Raw genomic sequence first — 14,420 nt, 5'->3', positions numbered from 1 at the left:
GCATTAAACAGCTTGAAAGATCAAAGACAATTTTTTATATAACTCCGACTAGATTCGTCTGAAAGAAGAAAGTCATATACACCTAGGATGACTTGAGGGTGAGTAATTTATGGGCTAATTTTCATTTTTGGGTGAACTAACCCTTTAAGGGTTAGTTCTCAGAAAAATTAAATTCACACAGGTGAAAAACAAAAGAAAAAAATTGCAGAATTTCCATGCTTTTCTATTTAACAAAAGTACAAAAAGTACAGTAGAAATTAATACTTGTAGTATGTAAAGATTTCTATTTGATTTCTTCTTTTGAACTTTCTATTCATCAAACAATTCAAAGTTGCAAATTAACTAAAGCCATATGTTAAAACAGACTGAAATGTTATTACACAGAAAATATTCATATCCATCTGCTCCAACAATGATACACATTCATTGTTTGCATACAGATAGTCATATATACAGTCATATAATATAAAGAGAAGGAGAACATTTTTTTACGAATTCAGGTTAAAAAAATTAATTAGATTTAACGAGAAAGAAATACATCTTTCTTCTGTGGAAAAAATGTCTCCACAGCTTTTTGTCTATACACGGAATTTGCTTTAAGAAGAACATAAATAAAATAAACAAATAAATAATGACAATTTTTCAGTGAATTATTACTTCAAGAGCTTTAAGAGCAGTTCAGGTGGCATTTCTAATTAGGATGATGACTGTATTATGTCAGAAATGTCATTTTTTTTAATGTGCTCTAAATCTGATGCAGACAGTTGTTCTGCACCTTTCAAACTGGATTCTGAATTTAGACTTAATTTACACTCAGAGGCACATGGTTTCCTCCTGAAATGGAAAGTTATCATACAGTCTCTTAATAACCATCTCCTCGTGAGTACTGCATGTGCAGCTCTGTTGTCATGCAGGTAAAGGTGTGAGACAGTGAGAGAATGTGTCACTGCAGGAGGTTGTTAAAGGGAAAGTTCACCCGAAAATGAAAAACCTGTCATCATTTGGTCACGCTCGTGTCATTCCAAAACCATATTTGTTTTCTTGCATGGAACAAGAAGGGAATCCAAAAATATGGCAGTGCTGCTCTTTTCCACACGACGACAGTGAATTGTGACATAACTTTACCGTTCATCTGTGGATGAAAAGAAAATTATTCATTTTGGGTGAACTATCCCTTTAAAACGAGACATAAAACTGGATATGAATGAACAAAATCAAGATCAAAGTCATTTTAAATGAAATATACTAATAAATCAAGTGCATAAATAATTATTTGGCATGTTATTCATATGAATTACTATACTGCAAATATATACATTTTAACTATACATTTGTTTACTTGCTTAGATGTCCAGAGAAAACATAATGTTACTATTTTTGGAGTGGATCATATAGCTTTGGAAGCTTTCATTTTGCACACTCAGCAAACAACAAATCTTCACGCAGCGAGCATCAGAAGCCAAAGAGAGCGTACGTCATTTCTGCACTCACTCAAAATGCAGTGTTTGGCAGTAACAGAGCACTTCCTGTTTAAAGCTACAGGCCAGAACTGCTGAAGTGGCCCTGGGAATCATCTCTGCATTCATTACTAAAGGCTCAGCTTGAGAACGCACTGTTGGAGAATGAAACTGCTGCCTGTCACGACACAGAGCACTGTACGGTCTCGCTTTTTTACACAACCTCAAGCAGCCTGTCATTTACACCAAACCGGATCACAGCTTCAGCAGCACAGAAGAGAGAAACACTGACAACGTGAACGTTTTAGGCTTAAAATAGCAGGACTGCTGAAAATACAAAGTAACACACTCAATTTGAACTCCTGAAGATCTGTCTGAACAAGACGGATGTTCAAAGAAGAAAAATAATGGCATCTTTCAGTTTAACCATTTCAGGTTTCTAAATTTAGCCAGACATCAGGCAAATAATCTGACTAACTCAATACAAACCAGTAGGGCTGGGTAAAAAATATCGATATCTCAATATTAATCGATTCTCATTTTTACGGAACGATATCGATTCTTAAATCCCAAGAATAAATTAGTCTGAGCCTGTTTTCAGTTAATGGACGGAACGTTGAAGGGCACTTCCCATCCAATATATCGCAATAAGCATTGTGCGTTGGTACTTTTAATTAGTGGTCGACTGATATATCGCCAAGGCCGATAAGTTTTTCTGCTAGGCCGATGTGTTAGAGGCGGGACTTTTATTTTGACAGCGCTGAGAGCGGCAGCACCTGAGCACACAGTGCTCACATTCTCCCTCTTGTTTACTGTCGTTGTTAACAGTTCTCTGTCTAATACGGATAGAAGTCTGTCTAATAATGGAATTAATGTATACAAAAAGTATTATAACGATTGCTTTTATATTATTAGTAATAGAAAGGCAAACATTATAATACTTTCTCGTTTGCCGTCAGCATTAAGCAAATACGCATTTATATCATTTAAACAAATCTTTGAATGACTAATGAACATTTAATTTCACAAACCTTGCAAACTTAGTCGAATCCAGCTGTGAGATCTTGTGAAGTGTGCATTTTTATCCAGCATGATCGCGTGTGTGATGGTCGGTTTTTTAATAATATTTTTATTAAATATTTATTTATTTGTGAAAAATATTTTGTAATCTAAAGTATAAGTATGTTGATTTTACACATTTATTTTTAATCCATTGTCAAATGATTTCAAATTTCTTAAATATTAATTCAAACTAAAAACAAATTATATCGGCTTTATATCGGCTATCGGCCCCAGTGACAGATCGCTGTAGCGCCTCAGATCAACAGACGCGGCAGCGAGGCGCAGTGAACTGATCATCTCCTCCACTTTAATATCAGTTTCAGCACAAAATAAACATGACTAAACATCCGAAGGTAAGTTAAAAGAAAGAGTACAACTTTACAATCCATATCCTGTCTCATGTAATCGCTCAATCAGTGTTTCAGCCGCGCAAAGACATCAATATAACGGCTTGTAAACAATGTCACGTAACGTCACATTTACCTCAGAATAACTTTTAACAAGATTCACTTGTTTAAAACACCCTAAATTGTATTAACATTCACTATATAACCATTATTTCGCTAATAAACATCTAAATAAATACATCTCTATGGAAATTAATTTATTATCTCCGCGAGCGATCGCAGTTTGAGTATAGTTCTGTGTAAATGCATAGATAAACTGCGCTGTCAGCAGGCATTTCATAATCTAGAACAGTGGTTCTCAACCTTTTTTTCCACCGGGCCGCACTATGGTCCAAGTGCAAGTCTCGCGGGTGCAATTTTCATGTCATAGTTCAGACGCGGGCAGGGCCTCGGGCCTGTTTTAGGCTTCTCCTTATTTTTATATTTTAGACATCCATCAATTAGTGATGAAAAAAGATTGCCGCGCTGGTGGAAACAACAGGAGACCGTGCTGCCGCGACTGTCAAGAGCGGCTCTGTTTAGTGTCCCGCAGCAGAGAGTGTGCCGTCAGCGCAGCTGAAGAGTTCTGCGTTCAAATGCACACAATAGGCTTAAATTTGCCGCAAAGCACCGGCAAAAGTAATTACAATAAATGCGTCAGGGGGAAACAGTCAGGAGATATTTGAATTATTTACTAATAAACTAGTGTTTTCTGAGTCGGTGTCGCAAGGATGAAGTTGTCGATCCTGACTCGCCATCTCTTCATTAGACGCGCCTTTAGAGAGAAGTGCATCTTTACGGATTATGATCATAATGAAAGAGTTTTTGTTTTTGATTTGTTTTATTTCGTTAAGTAGTAATTTAAAGCTTTCTATAGATATATTTATCATGTCTGTGAGGCATGTATTCGCTGAGTTTCGGTTCATTTTTGTGAAGCGCTCCTGTTCAAGACCGAGACGGCAGAAAGCGCATCATGTTTGATTTCTTTATTTTATAAAAGCACAACGTTTTGTTGATATTGTGAGTGCACACAAATAAAAGTAGACCCTTTACAGTTACGAATGATGTATTACTCTTACCTTTATGAGCAAAAATGACGGTGTATCCACTGAAAAAAAATGCAAGTGATCGCGCTGGCACTCTATGTCCTGCAAAGCGCGCTTCAGCTTCCACTCTCTGCGCAAACTATTGGATACAGCGCACATTTATCTAGGTTTAACGTTTAAACATTGTTATATGCTTGAACTGTTTTATATCTATAGATTTTATTTTAGGCAAGTCGTGATGATTTGAGAAGGCTAAATTGATCAAACATAGGATATGATCAGCTCACTGTCTGCCGCTGGCCACTTGGTCGTTACTTTAAATGCATAACGTTAATTAGGCTATGTGAGTACTGCTCATATTAAAATGTGACCAGTAAAAAAAAGGGGGGGGGGTGTGCCCGTGCCCTTTTTCAGTTTCAGCACATGCCCCTCAAAAGGTCTGTGCACGGCCCTGTCTGTGAGGCATGTATTCGCTGAGTTTCGGTTCATTTTTGTGAAGCGTTCCTGTTCAAGACGAGACGGCAGAAAGCGCATCATGTTTGATTTCTTTATTTTATAAAAGCACAACATTTTGTTGATATTGTGAGTGCACACAAATAAAAGTAGACCCTTTACAGTTACGAATGTACTCTATGTCCTGCAAAGCGCGCTTTAGCTTCCACTCTCTGGGCAAACTATTGGATACAGCACACATTTATCTAGGTTTAACGTTTAAACATTGTTATATGCTTGAACTGTTTTATATCTATAGATTTTATTTTAGTCAAGTCGTGATGATTTGAGAAGGCTAAATTGATCAAACATATGCTCACTGTCTGCCGCTGGCCACTTGGTCGTTACTTTAAATGCGTAACGTTAATTAGGCTATGCAAAACTAAATTTAATTTATTAATTTATGTAAAACAAAATTATTTTACATAAAAACATTAGGCTATAGCTTATAATCGAATTGGTAATCGAATCGAAAGCTTGTGAATGAGAATCGAATCGTGAAATTTGTGTCAAAACCCAGCCCTACAAACCAGTTATTAACTTCAAAAGGGGCAAATATATATATATATATATATATATACAGTGGTGGCCAAAATTATTAGAACACTAGTATTTTCACCAGCTAAGAAAATGGTTTAAATCAGTTATTTCTATCTTTTGCTGTAGTGTCAGTAGGAAATTTCAGTTTACATTTCCAAACATTAATTTTGCCATTAATTGTAATAATCCAGTGAGATTTTGACAACAGCCAGTGCTCCACACAGAGATCTGATCATCATCATCCAGTCTGTCTGGAATGACATGAAGAAACAGAACAAACTTGAGAAATACTCAATCCAGAAGAACTGTGGCAATGTCTCCAAGATGCTTCAAGAGACCTACCTGCAAAGCTACCTGAAAAACTATGCGCAGGTGCACCTATAGAGCAAAAGCTGCTTTAAACACAAAGAATGCTCACACCAAATGTTGATTTAATTTAGTTAATAGAAGTTAATTGATAAAGAAAAACTATTTATGACATTATTTTTGACAGCATCCTCATTTTACAGCATTTTTACACAAGTGCCTAAAACTTTTAACAGTACTATAGCTTTGCAGATAGGTTTCTTGAAGCATCTTGGAGACGTTGCCAGAGTTAATGATCATATAACTTATTATAAGTTATTAACTTATTATATAAATTATTACAGTCAAACCACAATGACACTTAACTTGAAGGAATAGTTCACTAACTAAAAACTAAGCACAGTCGGAAACAAAACTGAATTAAGGGGAGTAAAGATAAAGCAAATGAAAATTGTGGCTGTGGCTCAAATCCAACGCATTAAAACAGACAGGACCTGACCAGGGCTGATAATACAATAAGATACATAGCTGGAGGTTAGAGAGGAAGAGAAGGTTGAAGCTCAGATGAAATCTTTAGCATTTTTGAACTCATGCTGCTGAAGGGCTACTACCACTATGTTCAAAGTTCAAAAGTTCATAAAGATTAAAGTATGCTGAAAGATAAACACATAATTCAGGATAAGATCAATGTATAATTCATTATAGAATTAGACTGGAAAGCAGTTGGTTAGAGTACGAATCTGAAGGCCTTGCACAGAAATAACAGCCTGCTCATCTAGTTACATTCACTTACAATCATGCATTAAGAATGCTGAAGCACTTAATAAATAATTCCTTATTGCTATGGATGAGTCATCATGACGGAGACTGTGAGAAAAAAAACTACAAGACCAACTTGCTAGCAGCACACTTGCTGAAGAACAGTGATTCTCTCATATACTCCGTCTCTTGCTGCCTCTTTGACAGTGTTGTAACTCTCACAGTCTGTGAAACAGCTGAAATCTCTCCAGCACTGTTTAAACCCCTCACACGAGAGGACTATCGGATTCAGAAGACCCCCCACCAGCTGAAAAATGGAGAGAAAGCCTAGAGAGAACACCGCAGCCCATTTCTACACACAATATTAAAGAGTTTTAGCATGTTTTTTGACAAGACTCAAATCTGGATGTTGTATCCTTCATGGTACCAGTGTAAGAACAAGAAGTTTGAAGCATTATGGAACACAACATGTTCCTTCAGCCAGGGGCGTTTTGTGAGGAAGCAATGCAGCGAGCGCCTCCTCAAAATTCGGAAAAGGAAATAATTGACAGAACAAAAATAAAACAGAACGAATATGACACAATATGCTACGACTGGCCAATTAAGCAGTCAGTGCAATAAAACCTGTTTCTCATAGTCACAATCAGTCCGTAAATTGGCCTGAATTGGACATACGTAGTGTAAACGAATGAACTAATTACAGAGTAGACAACTCACCAACTCAGGGATCACCACTTTAGGTCATGTCAGAGAGAAAATTAACTTGAAAAGATCAACTGTGAGTGAACAGGTTTTTAGTGAGCACTCTGCTCAGTTACATTATACAATGTGACCATCATATAACACCTGCAGTTTATACAGTGAATTGGTTGACTAATGGTCCAAAAAGAAGGCACCTCTTAATAAAAATAGCCAAATACAAAATATTCTGTGCTTACTGTAGATGTACTATTTTAGATAAATAGAAAAGAATGTATTAAAAAACACAAACTTGAAATTTTGATTAATGACTTGAAAAAGAGCTACTAAAAATGTAACATCTAGGCTAAATTAACAGGTTTATTCAAGTCAGAAATGCTATTTAATGATGACTGAATCAAGCTAAATACATATACCAACAGAACTCATTTTATGGCTAAAATCAGGTAGAAATAGTTCTTTACTGCAAGGTAACAATTACAGTTTAACACTTTTTACAGTGGAATATTGGTTTCTTGTTGACAATGTAAGGTAGATGCTCTGCAGAAACTCTAAAAAATGAAGGATTAAATACAACCCAGCGCTTAGGGTTGCAAAGGGGTAGAAAAATTTCGGTACATTTCCAGAAACTTTCCAAAAATCCCTGGAATATTCCAAAAAAATCCTGGAAAGTTTCCAAAATTTCTTGGAATGTTTCCGAAATTTACTGGAAATGTTCCACCTTTTTGCCAGCCTGCCAGCGCTGGGTAAAATGTGGACAAACCCAGCGATTGGGTTGTTTTGACCCAGTGGTTGGGTTACTGCCCAGAAGGTTGGGTTAAACATTTAACCCAACTGTTGGTTGAAAACAACCCAATCACTGGGTTTGTCCATATTTTACTCAGCGCTGGGTTGTATTTAACCTAGCATTTGAAAATCTAATGAAAGTAGTTAATTTTCACCAATTAACTTGACTTAAATAAATAAATAAAAACTGGATATTGCCTCCTTATTGAAGAAGAGCACCAGTGTGTTCAAACAGGTCATACCAACTTCACAGGAACAGCATCAAGCTTCAGAACGGTCATTCAACTGAACACACAACAGTCATGTCCATATGTACAGTTCAGCACTCAAAAAAGAAAAGAAAAAAGATTCAAGCATTAGTCAGTACTACAGTTGTTTTCAAATGAGGGCATTACTGTGTTGAGGGAACTTGTGACCTACAAGTCATTGCCAAGAACATGCATTCAAAAACTGAGACCACTGCACAAGCTCATAAACTGTGTACATGACAGGTATTCGCGTAGTAACCTATAATTTAAAGGGTGTTTTTAGCATTGTTTTCCTCTGACTCGTTGGCCTCAAGCGTTTTCTCTGCGGCTAAAGATGCGCTTCAATTTACAATGCACAGAGGACTCGTGCGCAGACATATTGCGCGGTTTCTTTTTTTTTACAGTACGTTGTTTTTCCCGGTGATGCCTCACAACAGGGTCATTTAAATAAGCGAATCCAACAAATTCATTAAAATCCAGTCAGCACTGGAAAACAAACCACATATTCCAACCAGTCGTGTCACAAAAAAGAGCAGTCACAACATTGCGTCTTACCAATACACAAGCTTGTTATGTAGAATCGCTGGAGTCTTATCCGACGCACAATTGATGCACCACATTGTTGCGAGAAACGTCCGGATGCGCAAGCGCTATTTCATTTGATCGCTAATTTGGCTCGAGCGCTGACAGCGTCCCTCACGGCGTGCGCGCGGAGTAGGATTCACTTTAAAAGGCATGATTTCATGTGCTGTCATTAGCGAGGTGCTGATGAGAAGCTCATTCTCTCATCCTTGGCCACCCTCCTTCTCCCCTCTCGTTCCATCTCTCTCTCTCTTTCTCTCTCTCCCCCCCAATCCTTTGAATCTCTTTAGGCTCGTGCAGCCAGCGTGACACAGCAGTAAGGGCGCGAAAACGCGTCTGCCAGCAGATCTTGGCAAACCGCTTCCTGTTCGCGGCGCATGATCCGCACCTCAGGCATCATTGCTCGACTCATCTGACAGGCTCTGTTCGGTGCCATTAAGATCAATCAGCGTGTCATGTGACATAATCTGTGCGAGTCACATCTCGATTCGTCGCGCGGTCCATGGGAACCATATGGTGTCAATCTGGTGGTCAATTCTATCACTCAGTTCGCGCCACTTCACAAAGTGCATTCCTAAAAATAAAGGTTCCAAAAGGGCGTTTTTGCAGCCAAAGTAGAACTAGAACCATGCAGTGAACAATTCTTAAAATAACCATTTTTTCTAGTTTGAAAACATTTTTAAAAATTCTAATAACATTTTAACACTATAAATTATGCTTTTGAAAAGTTTCAAAATATGTTAAAGATTCTTCATGGAACCACGTGCCAATAAAGAACCTTTTTAAAGGGGTCATGACATGAGAAACCAAATTTCCCTTTATCTTTTGACACAGAAGAGGTCTTTGTATGCTTAATACATCCTGCAAGTTTCATAACTTAAAATGTCCCCATCATCAATAAAAAGCATTTATGTAGCCTAATAACCCTCAGAAAATGGCTCGTTTGGATCCGAGGTGTCAGCTGACATCACCTGGGTGCAGTCGTTTGCCGAAACACTGCCTCCAGAGCAAGACATTGATGAATAGTCTTCTTCTCACCATAGGCCCCACGGTCCCCGCTTATTGGCATTCAGTCGCTTAACGCCTGACGCTTGATTATGCTGAATGCGAGTGACGTGTTGTGTCTAAAGCGAATAAAAATTACAATCACTGCCACTATCTTGTCTACACTGGATACAGTATAGAAATGCATGTTTGCTTTCTGACACAATCCACGCCTTGAGTCTCTCGTCAATAGGACAAATGAGTGAAAGAACGTTCGCTTTGACGCATTTGCGTCTTTGTACAGATATCAGAAGATTCCCAGCTTAAGGTACAAGTGGATAGTTTATTTTTAATGGCATCCCGGATCGTGTCAGAGGATTGATTGGAAGACTTTTTTTTTTGTAAACAAGGCACAGTGTCATGGAGAGTTCACAAAGAAACATTTGTTGAAAGATGAAGATCTGACTGCAGTTGCCTCACAAACCGTGAGTAAATGATTTAATAATGCTTTGTCTGGAAATGACCGTTTTATTTTGATCAGGTTGTCAAAACACTCACATGCAATAGTGAGGGAGCGGGGCATTGATCCATGTCATGACCCCTTTAATAGTGTGGATCAGCAAGAGATCACTCGCTGTTTCTCTCCTCATTTTGCACATCCAAGTTTAATTAATGTTTTTATTATTGTCAGTGGACTTATAATGAAGCACGCTGAGAAAGACTTTTCAACCCACTCTGTTGTGACAACAGTCTCTTCTCTGTATCTTGAGCCTTCTCATCTTGACAATGGCCCACTCTGCCTCCATCTTTCGCATGGACATCAAAACACAGGAGAGATTTGTGATATTTCTTTCTCTCTCTCCCTGGCCTCAGGACAGCTTTATATAATTCATCATATTCCATATTAGCCACCATTTTGATGCCTCCTCTCCATATTTGTCATCTGTCTCATTCTTCAGCACAAGCTGCTCAGTGTTCTGTTGACTTCATCTCTCCTGTGTCACTTTCTCTTTTTTTTCAGGGTTCATACGGTCATGATAAACCTGGAAGTATCAGGCCAGGGAATATTTAATGTTTAATATCCAGGCCGGGAAAAGCTTGTGTTTCTCTGATTATGCTCTGCATGGAGAATCCTGTATTTCTTTTTGGGTACTGCACAAATACATACTGTTAAAATATAATTCTTAAGATTGGTACCTGACATACATATTAAAGTCCTCCAGGCAATCTTTATAAATTTATTTTAATTCATTTAATTCTGCAGTAAATCACGAACAACTGAAAAAGTTATTGAAATTCATTGGTTAAATGTTAGAACATGTGATAGTAAAACATAATTAGTTCAAATTCACAGTTCATTTATAACACAACTGGCTTTAATCAGAATACAGTATCGTGCAGACATCATCTTTGATTATTGTCCACAAACAGGACATTAATTTTAATCTGGGCATGTCCAGCCCAAATTAATTCTAGGGGAATTCTCAATTTTTTCATCAGCATTTAAAAAAAGAATCTAAAATTATGGCCTAGATTTGTAAAAGTCCCATGACCATGCCATTCATCACACTCTTGTGTGTTATTTTTAAGGACATGAATGAGAATTAATGAGTTGGCTAAATTACTGTCCAAAAATCTTATAACAAATGGCAAGACCATCAATAACATGCAGAAATGTATGAAAATACTTCAACAGCAATTCATTTTCAAAATAAAATACAGAATTAACTTTAATTGCATAATTATGTCCATGTAAACAACTTCTATGAGATGTCTTGGCCTATATACTGTAGGTATATTTTCAAATAAACTGCCAAAAATTGTCAATGGATATATATGAGGAAACATTTTATTTTCTGATTTGACTAAAAGCCCCAGATGACTGGTAGAGCACCTGAAAGCATAACTGACACATCACGTTATGGATTTTTAGGAAATCCCCCTAAATAGGGTCTAAAATCTATTATTTGTGGCTCATTGAACATGCTAGACGATTGCACATTTACATTCTCTCTCCCAACCTCCTGTGATGGCAAGCAAAATACAGTCATGCTTCATTTTACAAAAACAATCACAGCTCATGCACAGGTAAGTTTCATGCTTTCACACTGAGAAAACACATCACCACAAACACTCTCCTCCAAGTATTAAATGTTTCTGTAGCACACATTGATGTCTACTGCATGATAGAAATTTTGTTGAAATACTGTAGACACATCATCTCAATGTGCAATGAGTTACAGTACTACTCATGCAGCACTCAGTTTATTTAAATGTCAGCAGGCGAATCTCCACATGATTGGACAGACATGATGCTTCATGACTGTGCTCTATCAGCCTCCCGTGGTGGGCGGAGTCAACGGCATTTCCTCTTTCATGATTCCCAAAGAACAACGATACAACGTGCTGCTGACTGCAATATTAATAAAGTCTAACTAGGTCATTTGAGTGATCAGAAAGACTCAGAATGCAGCGAGTGCAAACAGCGGAGAGGAATAGAGACATCACTTCAGATTAAGATTTCTGCATAAATAACACTAATGAAAACACATATCATATTTTCAGTTTATAATGCTGTATAAATCTGAACATGAGAACTCAATGTTATGTGAAGAGCCTAAGTCAAGGAACAATAAACAGAAAACAAAAAAAACGTATTGTCATTAATGTTATAAATATACTTGACAAGAAAGGACATTTATAATGTTACAAAATATTTCTATTTTAAATAAATGCTGTTATTTTGAATTTTCTATTAATCAAAGTATCCTAAAAAAAAAAAAAAAAAAAGTATTGTTTCCACAAAAATATTAAGCATCTCAGCTGTTTTCAACATTGATAATAATGAGAAATATTATTATTATATTCAAACAGAAAACACTTATTTTAAATGGTAATAATGTTTCACAATATTACTGCTTTTACTGTATTTTTGATCAAAAAAATTCAGCCTAGGTGAGAAAAACAACAATACAATAAAACAATAATGGTCATTAAAATAATGTTTAAAAAATGGTCATGACCTTTTCTTTGCAAATTATTACATTTTGCTTTAGAATTTATTACATTTCCTTTTGATTTTGGAGTGACCGGTGACCTGGAAATGTTTTCATCATCTTAATCCATAAATAATAAAGCATGCCACTTTCTTTCAACCCTTTTTGTTCCTGATTCACTGTTTCCCACCATTTATCATTTTCGCTTGACTCTCTTTGTCCATTAATGTAATCCTGTTTACTCATCATTTGTCTCTCTCCATCTTGTTCTCATTTCTTTGTGATCATACTGCCCCCTCTCTCTTTTTTTAAATCATTATCTCTCTCCACACTGCTTCCACCCTTTATCCCTCCTTCTCGATGCTGTCACTCTCTCTGGAAGAGGCGGATTCAGAGAAGTGGAGAGGGGGCGGGGATGAGAGGAGAGAGTTGCTTGGTGACGGTTGCTGAGAAACGGATGTGGGAGGGGCTGCAGTGAGCCAGAGTCAAGAGTGGCGTTGCCTTGGCGACCCAGGTTTCACACTGTCTTACAGGATTTGGCGCAAGATGGGAGGGCTCATGTACCTCTGAGGGGTTAGTAGCACCATATAAGTTATATAACCACATACACAATATAAATATACACACATAAACTCTAAAGTTAATCTTGTTTTAGGGATAAAAGTAAAAAAGAATACCAAAACTGGTAACGCCATTTTTATTCTCATTTGAAAACAGGGTAATGAAATGCAGTGCAATTTACTGCAGTTTAAGAATCCAAACTATTTGAAACTAGGCCTTATTATTTCAGTTAAAAGGGTCATATGATGCTTTTTTAAAGATCGTTATTTTGTGTATTTGGTGTAACAGAGTATGTTGACATGCTTTAATGTTCAAAAAACACATTATTTTTCAAATACTGTACATTATTGTAGGTCCTCTATGCCCCGCCTCTCTCAAACGCTTCGTTTTCTACAAAGTCCCTCCTTCAGACAAGCGCAGTCTGCTCTGATTGGCCAGCTGATCCAGTGCATTGTGATTGGCCGAACACCGCAAGCACTCGTCGGAAATGTAACGCCCCTTACCATAATCGCGAGCTTCATCTTTCAAAATAAATGTAAAGACAGAGCCCGAAAGGGGAACAGAGTCGCGTGACAGACACAGTGATGAAGCTGGTATGTGTTTGCAGTACACAAGCCACGGTTAAAACAGCTGACTCCACTGTGAGTGACCCTGTCTCTGTCGATCTTATCTATGCACAATCAGCTTGTAACACTCCAAAGAGAAAGGAAAACTTGAAATCGCATCATATGACCCCTTTAACCAATCATGCAATTCCTCCTGCTGCCTCTTTGGTCAAAGGTTATGTGTGACCTTGGCTTGGACCCAAAACACACAGTACAGACATTCACACTTTTATATACACAGACAACATTCACACTCAAATATTCTCATGCAAGCACACATATAATGAGCATTTAATAGAGTAATATAGTATAAACCAGCAGTGATGTGTGCTTGCACTAATCTGCGTTTAGCTCCCTTTCACGATCACCACAAGCTGACACTTGCTGTCTACCAAACAAGATTAATCCGACACAGTCATCCCCGCTGAAACATATTAGCAAATTAACAATTTCTTAAATCCCTCACAGTTTGAAGTCGCACGCCGCAGCAGAATGACCGCAAACAGTCATCGCTCATCGTTAGAGTAAATGAAGACGAGTGCCTCGAGAAACTTGGACAGCCGTCACTCAGCTTGGGATCACTGACTCACTTCTCAGTAGAAACACTTAGATTACAAAAGAACAGCCAGTTATCAGACTGCATAAAACTGATTCTAGCTCATTTTCAAAAAATAATTTTTAAAAACCATACAGGAGATAAAAACATCTCATAATACTTGAAATATACACAAAATAATGATTACTGTTGGACAACTAGCATTCTGCTGTCAAATAATTTGTATAATCATTACACATTGTATAATGTATAATGAAAATACATTTTATCAAAATTTTAAAGGACTTATTATGATCACTTTGTTTAAGTTGTGATTTGGTAATAAAATAAAGTAAAAAAAAAAAAAAAAAAAAAG

At 37.2% G+C, this 14,420-nt stretch overlaps 1 protein-coding gene across 4 annotated transcripts in view; it reads right to left on the bottom strand.

The window, feature by feature from the left end:
* iqsec2a (IQ motif and Sec7 domain ArfGEF 2a) overlaps nt 1-14,420 on the bottom strand; it is an 85,068-nt gene that overhangs the window by 32,428 nt on the left and 38,220 nt on the right. Inside the window, exon 1 of one of the 4 annotated variants that reach the window (XM_016542173.1) lies at nt 8,337-8,417. The exons of the other annotated variants lie outside the window; for them this stretch is intronic. Coding sequence (XP_016397659.1) covers nt 8,337-8,401 — 65 coding nt within the window. The 5' untranslated portion in view covers nt 8,402-8,417. Of the gene's footprint in view, nt 1-8,336; nt 8,418-14,420 lie in introns of those variants that run through there. 4 annotated transcript variants of the gene reach the window in all.

Source organism: Sinocyclocheilus rhinocerous, unplaced genomic scaffold (genome assembly GCF_001515625.1).
Source record: "Sinocyclocheilus rhinocerous isolate Xijiao unplaced genomic scaffold, SAMN03320098_v1.1 scaffold1600, whole genome shotgun sequence".
Classification (NCBI taxonomy): Eukaryota; Metazoa; Chordata; class Actinopteri; order Cypriniformes; family Cyprinidae; genus Sinocyclocheilus; species Sinocyclocheilus rhinocerous.
This window is presented reverse-complemented; position numbering and strand designations above follow the sequence as displayed.